The sequence below is a fragment of the Mastomys coucha genome, unplaced genomic scaffold, assembly GCF_008632895.1.
Source record: "Mastomys coucha isolate ucsf_1 unplaced genomic scaffold, UCSF_Mcou_1 pScaffold9, whole genome shotgun sequence".
In the NCBI taxonomy this organism is placed as follows: Eukaryota; Metazoa; Chordata; class Mammalia; order Rodentia; family Muridae; genus Mastomys; species Mastomys coucha.
The window spans coordinates 46,737,724-46,757,070 of record NW_022196915.1 but is presented as its reverse complement, the minus strand read 5'-3'; the positions used below and the strand labels follow the sequence as shown (position 1 = coordinate 46,757,070).

The following is a 19,347-nucleotide window of genomic DNA, read 5'->3' as shown; positions in this document are numbered from 1 at the left end:
TCTCTCTCTCTTTCTCATGTGTGTGTGTGTGTGTGATTCTATAGAGGGATATTCCTCAACAAAATTATAATATATTATTACATGAACAAAATGCTACTTACAATACAGCAAGTTCAATGGGACCAGCAAAGTTTGTAATTGTTGCAAATAGAACCATGCATGATTTTTTTTTTCTTTTTTCCTTTTTTAGTTCCTCTGATACTATTTAGAAGTATTTTCTTTCCATGGGATTTCTGGTGAAATCTCTAGCCATTTTATTATCTTATTCGGGCTGGCAGAATACTACTGACAACTAGTAGGTCCAGGCCAGCTGTAATGTGCCAGAAAGCCCACAGAACAAAATGCTCCTGCCCTAGATGGCAGTGGTGAGGAGGTGGAGTAGCCCTGCTACATGTTGTCCAAGCCTTATGAAGTAAGCAGTTTCACATTTGCAATTAGAAAATGGCACTTTTAGGACTGGTAAGATGGTTCCTGGGTAAAGTGCTAGCAACAAAACTCTGACAACCCAAGTTCAAACCTTAGAACCTCTACAGATGTCCTGTGGCACAGCTTTGTACACACACACACACACACACACACACACACACACACACACACAGAGGCATCTGAAAAGGTGAGACTACAGAAAGGCAAATTACACTGTATAATACAGTAAAACTTTTTATGTCATCTTGCCTGTTCATCACTTGTTTCTTGACAGCTAACATTTTCTCTCTTCCAATTTTCCAGACAGTAATACTGATATTAGCTAATGTCTACTGTGATTATCAGGTTACAGGAAGGACACTAAGTATCTTATCAGTGTTATGGGGAAAGTACTGGTACTTCTCTCACTTCAAAGATGACAAAAATGAAATATGATGAAGTTGCCTGATATTACAAAGGAGATAAAGTCAGACAGTCTGACTCCAGAGTCTGCATTCTTATTAACCATTCTATATTGACCTGCTTTTCAAAATCCATATTAAAGTTCCATTTATGGTAATATGAGAAGCTCAAAAATCACTCTGCTTAAAACAAAACCTCAAGTAATGGAAAATATAAAATCAAATTCTATGAAGAATTAAATAACTAGCAAGACAATGGGATCTTATACATTGAAATATGGAGCAATGTATGCATCTACAGAGGTGAGCAGGACACTGATGTTGATTCTGCAGGAAGACCATGTCAATCAGGTGAGTTTACTATCTATTTTGATACCCTCTTACATGCCCAACTAAAACCCCAAGTGCAGGGTCCACTTTAGGTGAGAATCCAATGGAAGACCCACCTACATAAAGCCATAGACAGAAAGAAACTCTCCAATCCAGTGTCCCAGAGAAGGAAATCCACCTTGACAATGAGAAGGAGAGGAAGTGTTTGCGTTGGAAACATTACAACCATGAAAATGCCATTAGGCAGATTTATATTCTGGATTCATTTGAGTTATCTAGTCCAAGAACATTCAAGAGGTAAATGGTGTTTCAATGGGCCAGGGCTAATGGTGCCTCAAGACTTTATAGTAGCAAGCACCAAATCCTTGCTGGTACAATGCACCTCTGTAATGAACCTCAAATAATTATGATAATTAATCTTCCAAAGAAAATTAAATTAAGGGCTGGAGAGATGGCTAAGCAGTTAAGAGCACTGACTACTCTTCCAGAGGTCCTGAGTTCAATTCCCAGCAACCACATGGTGACTCACAACCATCTGTAATGGGATCCGATGCCCTCTTCTGTTGTTGTCCGAAGACAGCTAGTGTATTCATATACATAAAATAAAAATAAATCTTAAAAAAAGAAAATTAAATTAAAATCACAGTAAAGGAGCACATAAGGAACTGTTTTTGAAGTAGTAGGAGCAATAAGAGATTATATAATCATCAGGCTTAGCTTACTAAAATATGCAGATCCATATAAGGAAATAGAAGACAATAAAAATATTTGTAATGCCATGGCAAAGAATACTTAGATGACCCTTTGGAGAAGGCTTTGTTGCTTACACTAGACTAGGTTTTGTGTGAGCTTTTCCTGGGGAGATATGAACAGACACCTACTCACTTCAGATAGGGCACAAAGAACATATCCCACCCATATCTCGTTTGGGCAACCAACAAATCCACCGGGCTTACTTATAGGAGTGGGTTGGGGGCTAGAAGCACAAAACAGCAGCCTGTGAAATCTTAGCTCAGCACGGTGGGGGCTTCTCCAGAAGTGTATAGATGGAGTCCCCTCTCCAGTTAGCTTCCCACATGCTGTACACTGTAGCACCTCAACACCACACGCTGCTGGGGCAGAATTACATCATTTTAAAGTATTAATAGAGGCAAGGATCTTTTTAAATCCAGTCTTAAACTTCATGTATCCATTAGCATAAATTCCAGGTTTTTTGTCCCTGTGGGATATGGGTTATTATAACAGTGATCAATTATCACTGTTGTATAGCTGAACTTTGTCATAAATCATAAATGAATATATGAAAATTTGATTATGATGACATTTCTTGTTAATTTGAATAGCTCCTATGAAGTTTTTGGTTTTTTTTTTTTTTTTGCACAAGATTTTATTAGAGTCAGGTTGAAATTTTTCAGTAAGCTTTGAATTTTAAAGTCACAGATTTACAGAATTACTGAAAGTATTCCATATGCCCATAGTTTTTCTCATCATAGACATATTAGTCTCTACTATATTTTAAAATAATCATCCTGGGCTGGTGAGATGGCTCAGCAGGTAAGAGCACCGACTGCTCTTCCAAAGGTCCTGAGTTCAAATCCCAGCAACCACATGGTGGCTCACAACCACCTGTAATGAGATCTGACACCCTCTTCTGGTGCGTCTAAAGACAGCTACAGTGTACTTATTTATAATATAATAAATAAGTCTTTGGGCCGGACTGAACAAGTGGGGTCTACGGAGCGAGCAGGGTTGACCAGAGCAAGCAGAGGTCCTAAAAAGTCAATTCCCAACAACCAGATGAAGGCTCACAACTATCTGTACAGCTACAGTGTGTATGCATATACATAAAATCATCCCTTCCCACTGACTTTATGAGTCCTAAGAGCCAGACATGTAGCTCTTGCTAACTTTATGTTGGTATCAAGTTTTGGAACCTTTCAATAAAAATCTGGATTCCTCTTAATTTTTTTTCAGTCAAAAGGAAAGTTCACTGGGACATTCATGCCACGACTGTACCAACAGAGATATCTTGCCAGGTTAGTCCTTATTGTAGTTTGTATGATTCATGGCTGACATGACATCATGTACCAAACACACCTTCTGATGTCACCTAACTTTCATGACCTCCCAAAGGGAAATGGTGAGGAACAGAGTTTCATCATTATTAGTTTTTGGGGAGAGGACAGGGCTATACAATGAGTCTGGAGGGTGCTCTGATTCATGCCCAAGGTTAACACAAAAGAAGTACTGCATTACAGGGGAGCTGTGAGAAAGGAAGATCCAAGAATTTGTCATAGAAAGGGCATTAAGTGCCAGATTCAGAGATCATTGGGCTTTTGTTCGAATCTCTACCATGACGAGGATTGTGCTTTAGAATAAATGTGAGGGATCTGATGATGGGATCGGCTTCATCGAACAAGACTTGGCAGCTAGGCAACGCACTTGCAGGAATAGTATGCCATGTCACGATGGCAGCGCCCCAGACCACCGCTAAGAAGCATTTCTTGGTGCCCATGTTGCTCCAGGCGCCCGTATGTTCTTAGATCGCTCGTTTCTGCCCTTATACTTTCCACTCCTCTAGTAAATAGCCCAAGTCGTGGGAAAGCCACACGGCCAGGAAGCGGCCATCAGGGAAGATCCCCAAGAACGGCACGCACCCCATTCTCTGCCCACTAGGATTTGGGGCACCAGTGTTCTGACCTCAGACTCGGAGGCTGAGGAGACTAGCAGTGTCACGCCGCCCCGCCGAACCCCTCCGTGCAGGAAGCGCAAATCTGCAGTACCACGGGGTACTGACCGGAAGCGTGTGTAAAAGGAAACCCGTAAGTTTCTGGACCCTCTCTTTTTCTCGGGTGCAGTGACACCCAATGAAACTCAGACGTCCCCTTGGAGGAACGTGAAGTGACGACCAAGATCCTCTCCAATCCTAGAATTCTACGCATGGTTTTTGACCGGAGGCCGGACAGAAGCCGCCCTCGAGGTCCTTCACTCAGGAAGTAAAGCACAAACTACCGCGAGAGTCAACGGGCGCTTCTGGGGCTTGTCTCTTTAAGAGAGTAGGCGGGGCGCCCACCTTACCTCATCCGCCCCGCCTCACACTAGGACCGCCTCCACGCCGATCCCAGGGTCCCCTGCGCGTCGGGCGCGCTTCTTGTGCGTTCGGCGCGCGGGCGGTGTCGCGCATGCGTTCGCTTGTGGTCCCGCCCCCTCCGACCTCGCCGCGGCGCTGCTTGGGGTTGAACTTCCCTCCCGGTCTCCGCTGGCTACAGATATGTGGCACATCCCTCCTCGGCAGTGAGGGGACTGAAGCATCCTAGGCCTCTCCGCCCTTGCTGACGGCTTCGCGCCAAGGGCCGCCATGGCTACGGGGTTCTCCTTTGGGTCCGGGACTCTCGGCTCTACCACGGTGGCCCCCGGTGGGACCGGCACAGGCAGCGGATTCTCCTTCGGGGCCGGCGCGTCTAGGTAACCGTGCCGACTAGCCTTCTGCACCCTGGTGCTCCCCCGCGAGGCTCGGCAAGTCTAGGCCAGCCTTCTAACTGCTAGGCTCCCCTCCGAGCCCCGCAGCGGGCTGTGGACGGTGGGGGTGGGGACGCGGCCTGGAATCGCAGCGGCTACGCCTACGCGACAACTCAGGTTCAGGGATAGAATGAGTGTGGAATGAATGACAGCTTGTTGCTGGCTTCCAGGAGCAGAAAAATAGGTAGATCGTAAGTAAACGTTTGAACGTTACGGTGCATTGGATTTACGACTGTTTTTGTTTCAAGCCTTTGTGCCGCAGGACCCCCATCTGTCTTTTTAAGCTTTTATGGCTTCTATCGTAGTTATTTTGTGCCATATACAGATTAGCATAATATCGTAAAGCATTATGTGTTATAGCCACCCACATGGTCTTTTCCTTTCATTACAAGCTTAAGTAGTGTATTCTTAAGTTTGTGTAATATATTCAGTTTGTGTTAATGAGTAGGTAGGGATTCCAGAAAGCTATTTCAGTGAAAGAATTAATCACTCAGACTTTGGTAAAGAGTTGATAGAATCAGGAAATGTGTACTCGAAGGACAGTATCTCCTGAAGCATAACAAGAATGCTTTCTTAGCTTTACTACCCATGTTGTCTAGACACAAGCGACTGTATGCTCTACTGTCTCATTTAACCTTTCACCTTGTTTCATCGATTAATTGGTTTTAGGTTTGTTGTTTTTATGGTGTATCTTAAACTTAGGTTTGTTTTTTTTTTAAGATTTTATTTACTTTTATTTAATGTGTGTGGGTGTTTTGCTTGCATCTGTGCACCATGGCTGTGCATTGCCGGACTAGAAGAGGGCATCAGATGCTCTCACCTCTCCCACCCCACACCCCTTCCCTTCCACACCTCACTAGAGTTAAGTCTCACTGTGAGCTACCAGGCTTTAAATTTAAAATGGGTCAGGCAGTGGTGGCACACACCTTTAATCCCAGCACTTGGGAGGCAGAGGCAAGTGGATTTCTGAGTTCGAGGCCAGCCTGGTCTACAGAGTGAGTTCCAGGACAGCCAAGACTATACACAGAAACCTTGTCTCGAAAAATAAAAATAAATAAATAGATAAATAAATAAAAGTTTAAAATTTTAAAAAATTTAAATGCGGGGAGGTTTGGGGGCTGGAGACCTCTGTGTGCTGCTGAGGCCAGAAGCCATGGTAAGTTACCTGTTTGTGGGAGCTGGAAATCTTACCTTGTCCTTTTTACACTGACCCATCTTTACTTAGTTTAAGTTATATGTCTTAAAATTATAATTACAAAATAAAAGGCTGTGAAAGCTATACACTTAATATATACTTATAAAATATACAAAATATGAAATAAAATACTTCTTGTTTTAAGTCAATGGGAGACTAACACAGTGGAGTACCCTGCCTTTACTCATCCATCCTAAGTGCTAGATCTTTAAGAAGCTCCTTGTCTCCATGACCCTCTGCTTACTCGGCATCATCTGCCTCTTAAGCCTCTCTATTGAAAGGACATGTTTCCAGTGTTTAAATTGCAGCTTTCCCTCTTGGGCTCGCTCCTAGGGGTTTCCAGTGTTTAAATTGCAGAAGACTGAATGGCTCTTCTGGCTGGCTATGGGATTGATGGCTCCTGGATGTAAGAAGCATGATATTCTGACCAGGACTCTGGTTGTCTTAATTTAGCTAGCAAATGGTTGTTTGTTAAGTCAGAGCTATTTCTCCATCATCTTGCAAGTGGTTGGTGCCTCTGTGTGTCTACGTGCGTGCTTTTTGGGGATTACACGTGAAGCTTTGTGCTTGGTAGACCAGCCTCTATGCTTGAGCCATGCCCCATCCTCTTTTAAATTTTTTAAAACAAGTATTATGCTGCATTGAATGAAAATCTTATGTATTGGGAGTGCTGTGCTGTGGAACTGTACCCCATTGCTCTTTCTACATTTATTTTATGGCAGACTCAGAAGTCCAAGTTGACCTAGAACTCACTTGAACCTTGGGTAGGCCTTGATTTGACGATCCCACTACTTGCTTAAGTAGCTGATATTACAGATCTATGCCACCAATTCTAGATGCATTTTTTTTTTTAATTTGAGACTGTCTTATTAAGTTGTTCAGGCAAGCTTGAAATTTGTAATTTCCTGAATAACTGGGACCTCAGGCATGTTGCCATGCTTGTTGTGACTTTGACTTTCAGAAGAGGCAGAATTGGAAGTAAATGTGTAACATGAGTAGGAAGAGTTCCCATTGTGCTTTATGTGTTATAGCCTATTAATTTTCCTACATGATTTTTGAGGTATCAAATTGTTGAAACTTCTTGGTTATTTTTATATTTCCTCCTGTAGGTAGCAAACTTGGACCTCTGAGGGTTAAGATGAAAATTAAGTTTTGAACTTCACAGTCCCCTGTTTTTACCAGCTGTCCTATGTTTAGGTTTCCGGAAGCTATGTAAAGAGCTTCTCCTGTAAACACATAGTCTTGACAGAGGACATACTTACTATAGCAGTAAAGCGGCAGCAGTCACCTACCTAGAGTAACTTATGTATGTCTTTTTCTGTGAGTAGTTGTTGAACTATTATAGTTAGAAGTATGGACTGTTCTCAAGTAGTTCAAAGGAAAAACAACCATCTTTAGCCATTTAAAATATGTTAGGGGTGGAGTGAAGACTTGAGAGCATTGTGTTCCTTGTTGATGCTTATCTTGTGGTCTGACATCCTAGTTGCTGTAGAGTGCTTTCCCAGCCTTGTTGTGCTCCTTGCTTTTGTAGTAGTGAGGCTTGAATGGTGCACATGCTAAGCAAAGGCCACTGCTGCACCCTGTCTCAGGCTACACTTTTGCTTAATTTTGAGGTGTGGTCTCATTGAGGTTCCCAGACTGCCCTGGAATGCACTATGTAGCCCACACAGGCTGGGAAGGTGTGAGTCCTTTGCCTCCAGTAGCTAGCAGGTTCAGGATTATATTAAGATGAACTTCACATTTGACTTGTTTTTAAGGAGAAAAGGAAGGAGTTTGAGTTTGTTAGGTCTATTTCTTTTAATGTCTTTTGGATCATAGATTTCATGAGAGAAAACAATTTTAAACAGTTAATTTTTTTATTTTCCAAAGTAAATATTAGCCATAGCAGACTTTGTTTTCTTTTGTCTCTATAAACAAGCACACCTTCTGTGGGACTCAACTTTGGCTCTCTTGGAAGCTCTGCGGCTCCAGCATCTACAGCTGCCTCTGCCTCTGCAGGTGCTTTTGGAGCAGGACTCTTTGGGTCTAAGCCTGCCACTGGGTTCACGCTAGGAGGAACAAGTGCAGGTAAGGAGGACGTCTCGTTCCCAGGGTAAATGACAGATTTCGTTCTTGGTTTCCATCTTCTGTATTTAAGAAGCCATCACTGGAAGTGGATGGTTGTATTGGTGAAGGAGCAGCTCCAGAGACGCACTTGAAAGTTGTAAACATGAATCAAGATGATTTTTGTAAATTATATAATACAGTATTTTTTTTTTTTTTTTTAGTAAAGATGCTTAAGACAGTTTACCAATTTGTTTTAAATTTTGATATCAAAGTAGAAAAAAGTATAGTTCTTTAAGTTTCTGGCAAACATTTGAGTGGTAGCTTTTTGAGTGATAGTTCCTTATAGCTTTAGTACTTCAAATATCTTTCCTTGTTTACCTTTATTCTCTAGGGAAAATGCTTGTGTTTGTTGCTGTAATACATATAGCAGTTTTACTACAAGTATATTATTCTCTGAAGGGGGAATCTAGAAGGAAACCATCTTCATTGATCATTCAGTTTGTCTTTTTTGTTTCTGAGAATAGCAGCTACAACCATAAAATTAATTCTAGGTAAGAATTTTTGAGAAGAGAACAAACTCTGCTTTTCTAATGAATGATTTTCTCCCCTTGTACTATTTCAGTGTAGGAGAAGGAATAATTATAAAGAACTTTGTATGGATCCCAATAATTATTTTTCAAAAACCTTTCAGTATTTGGGTATATAAAAACTGAATGTTTCAATGTCATGCCTGTGTAAGATATAGATGTATTTTAAACACAGGTAGTTTTGGATGTGGATCCAAAACTTTCAGTAGTTGCTTTAAAATAAATTAACCAGAAGCAAGGATTAAACCTCACAGACATAAATCCAAGTTCTCTTCCACTGAGAGCTATGCTCCCAGCCTCATAATTCATATGTTTTCCACTAAAGAGTCACACACCTAAAAATGTAATAAACATAAGTCCACATCCAAAACTACCTATGTGGCCTTAAAATTTTTTTGAGGGTGCAAGTAATCTAGCAGTATTTTTGAAATAAAATTAATAATAAGATTTTGAACTAAAGCAAGGCAAAGGAAGGAAGAAGTATCAGGGTTTCTGCCTTGAGTGATTGAATTGACTGAAGTGAGGGTGTTAGCAGGCTTTGTGTTGTGGTCAGTTGCATGACTCAAGGTCTACCATCCAGTGGGGATTCAGGTTCATAGTTGGTGTGGTGGTGCATGCTGCCTTTTCAGTACTAGGGAGGCTAGCGCAGTAGTGTTGCTCTGGCTACTTACTGAGGTGCTGCCTCAGTAAACCAAAGAAGCTGGTGCTAGTTAGGGTTAGATTCCTGCAGCTGTGGTTGGAATGAAGAGATCAGTGGTGGAAGCAGCAAGAGAACTCTGGGAGCAGTGCAGGAAGGAGATGTACAGGCAAGGCCTGAAAAGGAGGAGTGAGGAGAGGCTTGATGCTGACAGTGATGGAGTCCAGAAGAAGAGGATTTCCAGTACAATCGGGGTGGGACAGGAGGGACTGTTTTTCTGTTGAGAGCATAGGGGTGGAGGGAATAAGTGTTATTGCTAGGCAAGCCTGGGGAGGGGAATTGAAATTGATCACAGTATTAGAATAGTTGTTTTTGTATTTCTTTTTCTTTGGGTGCTGGTTCTGTGTGTCCCCCTTTCTGAGACAGGGTCTCACTGTTGCTCTGCCTGTTCTAGAACTTGTTAAACATACCAGTATACCAGGTTGGCTAAGAATACACAGATTGCCTGGCTCTGCCTCCTGAGTATTGGGATCAGAGGCGTGAACCACCACACCCATCTTGTATTTCGTTTTCTTTTTTTTCTTTTTTGGTTTTTCGAGACAGGGTTTCTCTGTATAGCCCTGGCTGTCCTGTAACTCACTCTGTAGACAGGCTGGCCTTGAACTCAGAGATTCACCTGCCTCTGCCTCCTAAGTGCTGGGAGTAAAGGCGTACGCCACCACCGCCTGGTGTATTTTGTTTTCTTAACCCAAAGGTTTTATATTCACCATAATTTAGTCCCAACTTGTGTATCTCTATTCTACTTAAATGCTAAAGAAAAGGATTACAGACATAAAATACTAATTAAGGCCAGCATAATATCTGTATGATTAAGATAAAAATTAGATTTTTTTTTGAAACAGGAACAGCAGCTACTACATCTGTGTCTACAACAGGCTTCAGTCTAGGATTCAGTAAACCTGCAGCATCTGCCACACCATTTGCCCTGCCTGTCACTTCTACCTCAGCTAGTGGTCTTACTCTCTCATCTGCTCTGACATCAACTCCAGCAGGTGAGACAGAATGGGAAGAAAATTGAATTTGTTGGTTATAGTAAATTTTTTTCCATTTAGAGAATATCAGTAGCCACTTAAATTAAACAACTCTGGGCTGGGGAGATGTTTCAGTAGGTAAATTGTTTTGCCGTACAAGCATAAAAATTTTTTATTTGTTTTTTTGTTTTGTCTTGTTTTTTTGTTTTTGGTTTTGTTTTGTTTTGTTTTCCGAGACAGGGTTTCTCTGTATAGCCCTGGCTGTCCTGGAACTCACTCTGTAGACCAGGCTGGCATCAAACTCAGAAATCCACCTGCCTCTGCCTCCCAAGTGCTGGGATTAAAGGCGTGTGCCACCACTGCCTGGCACTATTATTACTCTTTATTCTGAGTCTTTCCAAAATTTTGAGCAAGTGCTTTCAGATGTGTCTGAAATCTAGGTTTGAGAATGTACTCCTGTTTTTTTGTTTGTTTGTTTGTTTTTGTTTTTTTAAGATTTATTTACTTTATGTATGTGAGTACACTGTCCTCTTTAGTCACACCAGAAGAGGGCATCAGATCCCATTGGTGAGCTACCATGTGGGTGCTGGGAATTGAACTCAGGACCTCCAGAAGAGCAGTCAGTGCTCATAACTGCTGAGTCATTTCTCCAGCCCCTTCTTGTGGTGTTTTAAAGTACTATTTCTATGTGAAGGCTGTTCATCTCTTTCTCTGTCTAACTTTCAGCATCCACAGGATTTACTTTGAATAATTTGGGAGTCACACCAGCCACAACGACAACAGCATCAACTGGGCTTTCCTTAGGGGGAGCTCTAGCTGGCTTGGGAGGTTCACTTTTCCAGAGTGGAAACACAGCAACATCGGGTAATTGATAGCATTTCTTTTCCAGAAGTTAATATTTGTATTTAAACTTACTTTATTTTAGCTTGCTAAAAAGAATACTTTTTTTTTAATAATCTGTTTTTCTTTCAGTATGAAAACCAAAAAAAATTTCCTATGTAAGTAGACATCTTAGCCATATTTTAGAACATGTTGTTCTTTTACCTCAGTGAGACTATTTAAAGAAAGATTCAGAAATTTCCACAGAAATTTGTCTTTTAAATAAATGTCAGTTCAGTTGTCTTGGGCGGGGGTTGGGGGAGGTTCAGAGGGGATGCTTGTTTCATGTGAGTTACAAGGGAGGTTTACATCCTAACTTTGCATGTATTACAACATAAGCCTATATTCTAAGTGTGGTTTTCATTCCAGAAGTCAGTAGAGGGAATTTTTGAGAGCAAGTAAAGCTTTCCTGTCATTTGAAGACATTGTAATTATTTCATGCAGGAGTATATAAGCACAGGAGTTTCCATGGTTTACCAATTAGAAGTTGATACATATTTAAATATAGAAACCATGGAATTCTTAGGCCCATTTATAATAGCTTTTTCTTTGGTTGTATAAGGTGAAAAAGCATGGCCTGATGGTTTCTGCCAAAGAACCTAGTAATTTTTTGTCTTCTGTTAAGTGAATGGAAAACATCCAGGCAGTTCAAAGGAAGGAAAGGAGTGGGTCAGGATAACCTGTAGAAATCTATGATGTTCAAATTTGCCTTATCTTTTGATTGCTAATTTTTGCCATTCTCTAGTTTTGTATTTACTCAAAACACCTTCCAGTAACATATATAATGAATATATCCTACCTGCTTGTAGAATAAGCATATAAGCATTTTTCACACAGATTCATATAAAGTCAAAATGAAAATACAATAAAGAGAGGCAAGAGTTCGTTTTATAAGCCCCTAGCACTCTGAATTTGCTTTTCCTATTGCTATTTATACTGGATAAATACTTGATAGAAGCAACTTGAATTCCACTAGAAGGAGTGTAGCAGAGGTTAAAGCCTAGCATCTGGGACAGCGCTGCCTCTGCTGGCCAAAGCTTGCCAGCTTGTTCACCTCCACAGGATCAGAAAGCAGAGGATTCTCAGCCAAAGCGGCAACACTTCTTGAACACTTGACACAATACTCAATGCTTATTTTATGCCATGCTAACTTAAAAGTGCCATTGACTTTAAGAGTTGCAGTAGAGTGCCACTTCATGAAGTGCTTGGGGCCAGAATTGTTTCATACATTGTCACATTACAGATTGTGGGTTGGGGTTACCTAGCGTAATGATATTTATTTAACTATTCTTTTAGTCACTGCTGCAATTTAAATCTAATTTTTAGTTATCACATCACATTTTCTCAGCTTTTAAAACAGGTAAGCATCTCCAGTAGCAGACATACCAGAGTAGGAAAGAATGCATTGATTTGTGGGAAAATAGATTTGTCAACCAAATATCTAGTTAGCTTGTATAATGACTATGATTAACTGTAGTCCATTTGAACCTTTTTGCCAGTGAGGTGAGATTTAAATAAGTAAATAAAGGTTTACTTAGTTTTTAAACAAATTTTTTTCCTTTTTTTTTTTTAAGAATAACTTGGGAATGCATAGTTAATATTTAACATTTAAGATATATCACATTTATATTTTACAAAATCATACTAGAGTATTTAAAAATTGTGCAATTCCAAAATATCAAATAGCAAGATGTATTCACATGAAAATATATCATGTGAAATGGATTTTATAGAAAAGTTTTTAATATAACTAAAAATAGAATGTTTACCTATATCAAATTAGATATAGTCAGGCCCTTTCATAATGAAAGATTCCAACTTACAAATTAAATATATTATTGAATCCAACAAGATTATCGATATTTACCCAAATCATACTCCAGACTTTTTTCATGTTATTCTCCTAAAACAAGTAGAAAGAAAATCTATGGTCTTCAAGTCAGGAAAGTTGATAAATGGTGTTGACAGTGGTGTCTCGTTCATTTACAGGTCTTGGACAAAATGCTTTAAGCTTGTCTTTGGGTACAACAGCACCTACTTCAGTTGCCAACAATGAAGGCCTTGGTGGTATAGATTTTAGTACCTCATCAGATAAAAAGAGTAAGTAATGCTACTTCAGTGTTGTGTTCTAATGGCATTGCTAAGATACTTGCAGGTTCCTCGAAACTCCCTGAAAGATCACTAGTGTGATCAACCACTAAGACTCATCAGTATGGTACCTTCATGTTTGTTTATATTATCATCAATATTTCACAAATTTTATATGTTGAGTATAAACTATTGACTTTTGTAAATAGCTTAAGTTTATGTCTTGTATAGCTAAGTTAATGCTTAATTTGTAAATCAGGACAATGATCTGTATATTTGTAATTTCTTACTCAGTTAATATTGGAAATACTTAGTTATTATTCTGTTGCTGTGCTAAAACACCATGACCAAGGCAACTCTGTAAGAGTTATTTGGCTTACAGTTCCAGGGGGCTATTAGTAATTATAACAGATCAGAGATGGTAGGTGACAGGCAGCTGGATTTTCACTTTACAGCCCACATCAAGTATAGCATACAGAAAGTGGAGAGAGCAAACTACAAACTGGAAATGGCATGTGGCTTTTGAAAAGTGAGCCAGCCCCTGGTGACAAGCTTCTCCAGCAGAGCCACACATTCTTTTTTTTTTTTTTAAAGATTTATTTATTTTATGTATGTGAGTATACTGTAACTGTACAGATGGTTGTGATCCTTCTTGTTGTTTTTGGAATTGAATTTTTGGATCTCTGCTCGCTCCAGTCGGCCCTGCTTGCTCCGCCCAAAGATTTATTTATTATTATACATATGTACACTGTAGCTGACTTCAGATGCACCAGAAGAGGGTGTCAGATCTCATTACGGATGGTGGTGAGCCACCATGATTCAGGACCTTCGGAAAAGCAGTCAGTGCTCTTACCAGCTGAACCATCTCGCCATCCCAGAGCCACATACATATTCTAATCCTACCCAAATTGCCACAAACTGGGATCTCAAGTATTCAGATTCTGTGGGGGACCAACACAGTACATTAGTTTTAAGAAAATGAGCTATTTAGAAAGTAAACAAAATTAAGTCCCTATCTCATCAAATCTTAGACTTCAGTTTTAGAAGGAAGGTTCCAAATTTGGAAATGTTGAGCAGAGAAAGGTAGTGATGAATTAATTATTCCATGTTTTTATGGAAAAATAAGTATGAATAGTTATGGAAGAAGAACTAAAAACCCATTTATATTGAAAGTAAATGACAAATGACATTAAAATGTAGAGTACTTGATTTTTATATGCTTTCTTACATTTTAACATCTTTGAAATCAGTATGTGTCTTATGGATTCAATTTTAGAAATAAATGGACTGTGCTATGTATGAGATAGAAATTCAGTTAATGTTGAATAACTTAACAATAAGAGCAGTACCTCAGAAAATGTATGGATCACAGGATTGAGGAGTTCACAAATGGAGAAAACGTATTTACCTAATGAACATTTGAAAAAAATGTTTTACCTCACTACTACTGTAAGAAATAAATGTTGAATGGTAGTAGATTGGCATTTTAAGCGATGTCCATTGTTGAGGGTGTGATGTAGTCTGTGCTTGTGGCAGATGGGAAGGTTCATGGAAACAGTTGTCTTAAAGGATTAAGAATGCTTTATGGATAGTTAGGTTGGAGAAGTTGGGACATTGATAGTGGTGGTGGTGATGTTTAAGTTTCTGGAGTTAAACAGGTAGACAGGGACATAAGCAATCTATTCAAGAAGACTTTTAAAAAAAGTTGTTTCATCTTGAGGGAATACATGCCGCTGAGCTCTGTAATGTGTCTGCCTGGCATCCGATCTCCATCACAATGTTGTGTTTCTTTCTTCAGTACAGAGAATCACATACTTGTGTTTGTATTTAATTTTTGTTAATTTAGAACTTATAATGTGTTAATGTTGTTAAATAACCCATTTTTACATGATACTTTTTGAATTTTTTTAGGTGATAAAACGGGAACAAGGCCAGAGTAAGTTTATAGTTTAACTTTAAAAAATTTAATTACATTTCAAATTGTTCGCAGGTTGTATAGATGCAAGTAGATTATAACTAGGTATACATTTAGAAGGCAAAAAATTCATGTTTGCCAAGAATGGTAAATTATTCTGGAAACCCTCTGAAATGTCAAATCTTTGATTACTAGTCATTGAGAAAATTTAAAGACATTTCCAGGAAAAAGTGGCTGACATTTCCCAGTAATACAGATACTTTAGTTTTAGCCTTCTCAGTGCTGAGTATTGACTCAGGTCCTTGTGCCTGCTAAGTGTGTGCTTTCCTACTGAGTATTCCTGCAGCCCTTACAGTGTAGTTTTACTACACAAATTACTACTCCAGTGCGTTTCATTTCCTCCAGTCTTCAGCCAAGGTAATGCTTTCCACATGGATCAAATGCATGCTTAGAATATGGCCATTTTTTACTTGCCAGTTACCCACTTAGATTGTGAATCATTTGTTAAGTAAACAATTTGTAAAGATGCACTTAGATTTACTCCTCACAAACATATATTCCTTTAACCTATTAAGGTTGAATATCTATAAGACTGGAGGTGTTTCAGATTTTGGATATTTATATAGATTAACAGTTAGCTGAACATATATAACCCCAAATTGAAAGCTTTAAAAGTTTTAAATGAAGGGTCTGAGAAATTGGGGATTCTAGCCAGCACTGTAACGTGAGTCTATTAGAGCAGGCAAAATTTTAATTATTGTCTGTGTTATTTGTAATTGTGTCAGTAGGCTGTATTTTCCTGTTTGAGTGAAGGTTATGTAGGAAATACTAAATTATTCTGAAAAAATACAGTCTCATGAAAAAAGTTGTAGGTTTTCTTTAATATCTTAATTTTTTAAAAATTGAATGTCAATCATAGAATCTTTGAATCAGAAGAAATTTTAGTTCAGCATCTCATTCAGTCTAGTATTTTCTGATTTTTTTCGGACATTTAGATACTTTTCAGAATATTTATGATGGGCACCAATCTTTGGTAAGAAATGTTGGTGTCAAATAAATTGTTAAAGTTATTTTCAAGTCAAGAAAATTATTTTCTTTATAAATGCTGGAATAAAAACATAAGTAGAGAACATAGCTATATTCTCATTTCTTAACAGAAAAATAAAACTCATTTGTCAATTCTTAGACTCTAGATGGTATTAATGCATTTGTGGATGGCATTAATGCAGGTGTGGCTTTTTTCTTAGGGATAGTAAAGCACTGAAAGATGAAAATCTGCCTCCTGTCATCTGTCAGGATGTTGAAAATCTCCAGTAAGTAACAAGTATAATTAGATAAATAAAACTTGAAAAATTCTTTGGTACTTTGTGACTGCCTGCAGCCACTCATTCGAATGGGGAATGGGTCGTCTGGAATGGGAGTCAAAGAGCCTGAAAATTAAGGGTACCGGAAATACGGGAAGGGTTTGAAAAAATTAGACCAACACATAGTGTGCTTTCAATCTGCCATCATTCATTGAATTCCTTGTTACAAGCAAACAGGTAGATAGGTAAAGCCAAACCCCTCCCCCAAGTTTGTCAGCAACTTGGCCCAATCAGCAGCCCATCTTCAGTCTCTGGAGGCGGGACTTCCGGTGTAACTGGAACTTGGAGAGAGGCGTGGCAATTAGGAGGAGGTAGGCAGAGAGGTGTGGCTATCTGTGACAAGGCGGGGTCTGAAGAATCAACCCTCAGCTGTAGGAGGGTCACAGTACATTTTAGGGGAAGCATCTTTTTGCTAAATATTTTATGGGCTGGGCCTTCCCACATCAATCATTAATCAAGAAAATGCCCAACAGACTTGTCCATAGGCCAGACTGATGGAGGCAATTCCTTAATTAAGATTCTCTTTCCAAGTGTCTCTAGTTTACGTCAAGTTGACAAAAAATAGCATGTGCACACAAATAGTGTTGAAAAGTTTTAATCAGGAAAGCAAGAATTAAAATTCTGTAAGGACCATTATATTAGAAAGGGTGTTGGGTGGTGGTGGCACATGCCTTTAATCCCAGCACTTGGGAGGCAGAGGCTTATGAATCTCTGTGAGTTCAAGGCCATCCTGGTGTCCAAATAGAGTTCTAGGACAGCCAGGCAGGACTGTTACACAGAGAAATTCTGTCTGGAAAAGAAGAAAGTGTGAACTAAAGTTTTCAAATTTTAGACAATGACCAGCTTATTTTAAATGTACTTCTTTTTCTCTAGGAAAAAAGTTTTATTTTTTTTAAATCTTGGTCTCTTTTTGTTTATTTTTTTTTTTTTACTTAATTTTTTTTTTCTGAAGAGTTACTTTATGTGTATGAGTGTTTTGCTTGCCTGTATGTCTGTGCATTGTGTCTGGTGCCTCTGTAGGTCAGAAGAGGGCCTTGAACTGAGGTTATAGATAGCTGTGAGGGGATTGTAAGCAGCTGTGTGGGTGCTGGGAACTGAACCTAGGACTTTGGCTAGAGTAGTTTATTGCTCTTATCTGTTGAGCCATCTCTTTAGCCCATCTGCATAAATATCATTTCCACGCCCCCCCCTTTTCCTTCCACCCCTCATTCCTATCACTCGTGTTCTTTTGTTATTTTAGGAAATTTGTTAAGGAACAAAAACAAGTCCAGGAAGAAATTAGTCGAATGTCTTCCAAAGCAATGCTCAAAGTCCAGGAAGACATCAAGGCCCTGAAGCAGCTTCTGTCCTTGGCTGCCAGTGGGTTGCAGAGGAACACACTCAATATCGACAAACTGAAGTTAGAAACTGCTCAGGTATGCCAGTCCACAGCCATTTTTCTCTCCCCCATACCCTGTGTGTTTGTGTGTGTGGGTTCCTGAAGTAGGAATTTACTTAATTATAAAGTTTGATATGTATACACTGTTAAGAAAACCAGAACATTCGTAAAACTTTAAATTGCTATGTTTGTATTTTTTATTTCATGTTAAATATGAACTCTCTATATAGCAATATCCTACGTAGTTTATAGTTTATACTTTTTAGCCTAAATTAGTTTTTATGACAGCCATTTGGAATAGATACTGTTGTCCTTATTATGTAATCAGATCTGTAGAGAACCTTGTTAAGAGGCTGAAGAACAGTCTCTGCTAGTTCCACGCCTTTTTACTCTAGGTTTAACAATTCCAACGGCAAATTGAAGTGGACTGTGGTGGCACACGCCTTTAATCTCAGCACTTGGGAGGCAGAGGCAGGTGGATTTCTGAGTTTGAGGCCAGCCTGGTTTACCCTGTCTCGAAAAACAAAAAAACAAAAAAAGAATTTCTAGTAGAACATCCAGAGGTAGCTTTGTAATATGTCTTTTAAGTCATTTATGCAAGAATACTTTGTAATCTTTTTTTTTCCTTTTTTTAAGTTTTTTCGAGATAGGGTTTCTCCGTGTAACCCTAGCTATCCTGGAACTCACTCTGTATACTAGGCTGGCCTCGATCTTAGAAATTCGCCTGCCTCTGCCTCCCAGTGCTGGGATTAAAGGTGTGCGCCGCCACCATTGCCCAGCTGTAATCTTTTAAAACATACTATTAAATAACTATTTTAAACTATGATTTTTTTTTTTTTTTTTTAGATTTATTTATTTTGTTTATATGAGTACACTGTAGCTGTCTTCAGACACACACCAGAAGGGTACATTGGATCCTATTACAGATGGTTGTGAGCCACCATGTGGTTGCTGGGAATTGAACTCAGGACCTCTGGAAGAGCAGTCAGTGCTCTTAACCACTGAGTCATATCTCTACCCTTTAAACTATGATGTTTAAGAAGGAATCAGAAGGCTCTCTTTTCTGTTCTCAGGGTCCTACTGTCTAATCTTTTCATTAAATATGAACACAATATCCATCTGTTTTTCTCAGTCATTTTTTGGTCATTTTCTGGGTCATTTTATCACTGGGTACTTTCTAGAAAAAAACAAAATGTTAATTATGCTTTAGATAAGTGAATATTTAGGCTTTGATTAAACACGAAATTATATGAAACTGAATTTTGTATGTGAAATACATGAATTTGTATGTTCATAAAAAGTTACCATCAGCCGGGCAGTGGTGTTGCATGCCTTTAATCCCAGCACTTGGGAGACAGAGAGAGGCGGATTTCTGAGTTTGAGGCCAGCCTGGTCTACAGAGTGAGTTCCAGGACAGCCAGGGATACACAGAGAAACCCTGTCTCGAAAAACCAAAAATAATAAATAAATAAATAAATAAATAAATAAATAAAGTTACCATCAGCCAGTAATGGAGGTGGCAAACTAAGAGAATCTGTTAGACAACGTTCT

The 19,347-nt window shown here is 39.2% G+C and overlaps 1 protein-coding gene across 3 annotated transcripts in view; it reads left to right on the top strand.

The window, feature by feature from the left end:
- The first annotated feature begins 4,286 nt into the window (after window positions 1-4,286).
- Window positions 4,287-19,347, top strand: part of Nup58 (nucleoporin 58) — a 52,879-nt gene continuing 37,818 nt past the window's right edge. Inside the window, exons 1-8 of one of the 3 annotated variants that reach the window (XM_031362894.1) lie at window positions 4,287-4,622; window positions 7,790-7,938; window positions 10,044-10,193; window positions 10,899-11,036; window positions 13,041-13,151; window positions 15,051-15,075; window positions 16,302-16,367; window positions 17,659-17,833. In XM_031362894.1, coding sequence (XP_031218754.1) covers window positions 4,516-4,622; window positions 7,790-7,938; window positions 10,044-10,193; window positions 10,899-11,036; window positions 13,041-13,151; window positions 15,051-15,075; window positions 16,302-16,367; window positions 17,659-17,833 — 921 coding nt within the window. In that variant the 5' untranslated portion in view covers window positions 4,287-4,515. The remainder of the gene's footprint in view (window positions 4,623-7,789; window positions 7,939-10,043; window positions 10,194-10,898; window positions 11,037-13,040; window positions 13,152-15,050; window positions 15,076-16,301; window positions 16,368-17,658; window positions 17,834-19,347) is intronic. The other 2 variants (XM_031362893.1, XM_031362895.1) reach the window with 2 other exon arrangements.